Source organism: Procambarus clarkii, chromosome 44, assembly GCF_040958095.1.
Source record: "Procambarus clarkii isolate CNS0578487 chromosome 44, FALCON_Pclarkii_2.0, whole genome shotgun sequence".
NCBI classification, from domain to species: domain Eukaryota; kingdom Metazoa; phylum Arthropoda; class Malacostraca; order Decapoda; family Cambaridae; genus Procambarus; species Procambarus clarkii.
In genome coordinates this window covers 8,544,792-8,547,089 of record NC_091193.1, presented here as the reverse complement: position 1 = coordinate 8,547,089, position 2,298 = coordinate 8,544,792, and the positions used below count along the sequence as shown (strand labels likewise).

Below are 2,298 nucleotides of genomic sequence, written 5' to 3'. Positions count from 1 at the left end.
AAACATCAACGGGATACCAAATACATTCAAAATCTTTATTTATGAACGATTGTACATTTATAATTATTTTAGTTTACAAAATTAAGTGCATTATTCCCTTTCCCAATAAAATTTATAATAACACAACCGCTAACACTCAAAGGTCAGAAAGCACGAGTATGAGTTATGAACTATGTTTAGAACCGAGAACTATACGCTTTTTTTTACGCTCTTTTCAAGCTATATAATCGGACAGCACAAAAGATCCACTAGACAGTGACTTTGTAATTACTAGAATTATGCTGGGCTATCGGTACTTACGGCAGTTTTAAAAAAGCTCTTGGGTTGGGTTGAATTACCCAAAGCCTCCTGGCATTACATAAGTAATGAAGAAATATGATATATTTACTCACTATAATGTTGGTGCTAAATGCAGAATATGAACAAATCTGTTTACTCTGAAATAATATAACTTCATAATGAAATTAGAAGTAAATAATGTTGTTGTTGTTGTTGTTGTGTTGTTGTTGTTGTGTTGATTTAGGGGCGACGACGATCATGGAATCGGATGCGCCCCGGCTGCCCGATACCGGGAAATAGCGGAGGGATGGGGTCCTTATAGTCTCTTCAGGCCATAGACCCTACAAACTCCCCAGGCCACAAATTTTACAGTCTCTTCAGGCCACTGACATGACGGATGAAGCGGAAGGTATGGCGAAGGATGTCATGACGGACGTCTTCATCTCTCGCATCTGCCCCGTCAAGGAGAACGGGAACTGTGAGGCAGGGAATATTCAGCCTACGAACGGCACTCTGTAGTCTGACGCGAGCGCTATGAAATCGAGGGCAGTGAAGAAGAAGGTGTTCCAATGTATCCTCCTGGGTCGGACACCACTGGCAGTATGGGGAATCTACCAGCCGTAGACGATGGAGATGTGCAGCCAGGCAGGTGTGCCCAATCCGGAGACGAGTAATGGCAGTGTCGAGGAGTCGAGAATGATGACGAGTCCATGGACGCGGGGAGGAGTCCTCCCGGAGACCCGCCAGAGAGGAGGACCTGAGTGCTGGCTCCATCATTGCCTCCCAACTCGCGAGGCAAGCCGCCCGGAGTTGCGGGAGAATTTCGGAAAGGTCTAGAGGCACATTTGTAGAGTTATGGAGAGCATGCGCCATCCCTGCTGCTGCGTCGGCCACCTCATTGCCATTAATACCGACATGTGACGGAACCCATTGGAGATAGATGGACCAACCCGGAGTACCAGAGTATGACAGCAGTTCTCCACGGATCTGTGACACAGTATGACGATGGACTCGTGGACGCCGAGATGATATGAGATGTAGGGCTGTAACTGAATCCACGTAGAAAACGACTGCAGAGGGCCCTGAAACTTGTCGAAGGAGTCGTAAGGCTAGTAAGATTGCAAACAGTTCCCCAGCCAGGCACAAATGGGCAGGGGAGAGTTTCCACGTCTGACAGAAGGAAAAAGGAGCAAAGTATGCTGCCGCAGATGTAGATGGTGGCTGATCTTTGCGGGACCCATCCATGTAAACCTCCAAGTATCCAGAGTATAAGGAGGCTCGTAGGTCTGCAAAAATTAAAGGGACCAAACCCTCTAAATCTCTCTTCCGACGAGGAGGCGTGGAAAAGTCGACAGAAACCCGAATGATTTCTTCTTCCCACGGAGGCACCGATGAGATGATCGGGCCAGGGGTGAGTACAGGGACGGGAAGGAAAAACTGTGAATATGCATCCAAGGCCCGGACGACGAAAGGCAACTGACGACGTCGGGAGCGTCCAGTCGGCACATTCCACCAGTTAACCTCGAGTTGGAGGAGAGTAAGTGGATGGGTAGCAAGGAGACGCACTATCCGTTGAAATTGGCGGCAGTGGACGAGAAGTCGTTCAAAGCTCAGGGGCCATAGCCCCGACTCGGCATGGAGAGAAATAACTGGCGAGGAGGGCATAGTTCCTAGCGCTGAGCGAAGGGCACCATTTTGAATGGGATCCAGCCTTGCCAAGACAGATGCTGCTGCTGAGCCATAGACTTCACTCGCATACATGATCTTGCTACGAATGAAGGCCTTATAGAGAGCTAGGAGCGACTCCCGTGAAGCCCCCCATGCCGCACCAGAGAGCCGTTTCATGATGTTCACGCAACGAAGGCATGAGGCCCGAAGGTAATCCAGATGATGCCTCCATGTCAGCCGAGGGCTATCTAGAACGACCCCCAGCCACCTGTGTTCCGTAGCGATCGGGAGACGACAGCCCCCGACGGTCACCACTGGCTGGTCTGATAAGCGGGTCCAGGTGAAACTCAT

The 2,298-nt window shown here is 49.5% G+C and overlaps 1 protein-coding gene across 1 annotated transcript; it reads right to left on the bottom strand.

Moving 5' to 3' along the window:
- Positions 1 to 645: 645 nt before the first annotated feature.
- On the bottom strand, positions 646 to 2,298 carry LOC138350112 (uncharacterized). The gene has a single exon (XM_069300409.1). The coding sequence runs from the start codon at positions 2,296 to 2,298 to the stop codon at positions 646 to 648; it is 1,653 nt and encodes a 550-aa protein (XP_069156510.1).

Excerpts from the sequence above, each read along its gene's own strand:
- LOC138350112 (XM_069300409.1), bottom strand. The coding sequence starts at position 2,298 with ATGAGTTTCACCTGGACCCGCTTATCAGACCAGCCAGTGGTGACCGTC.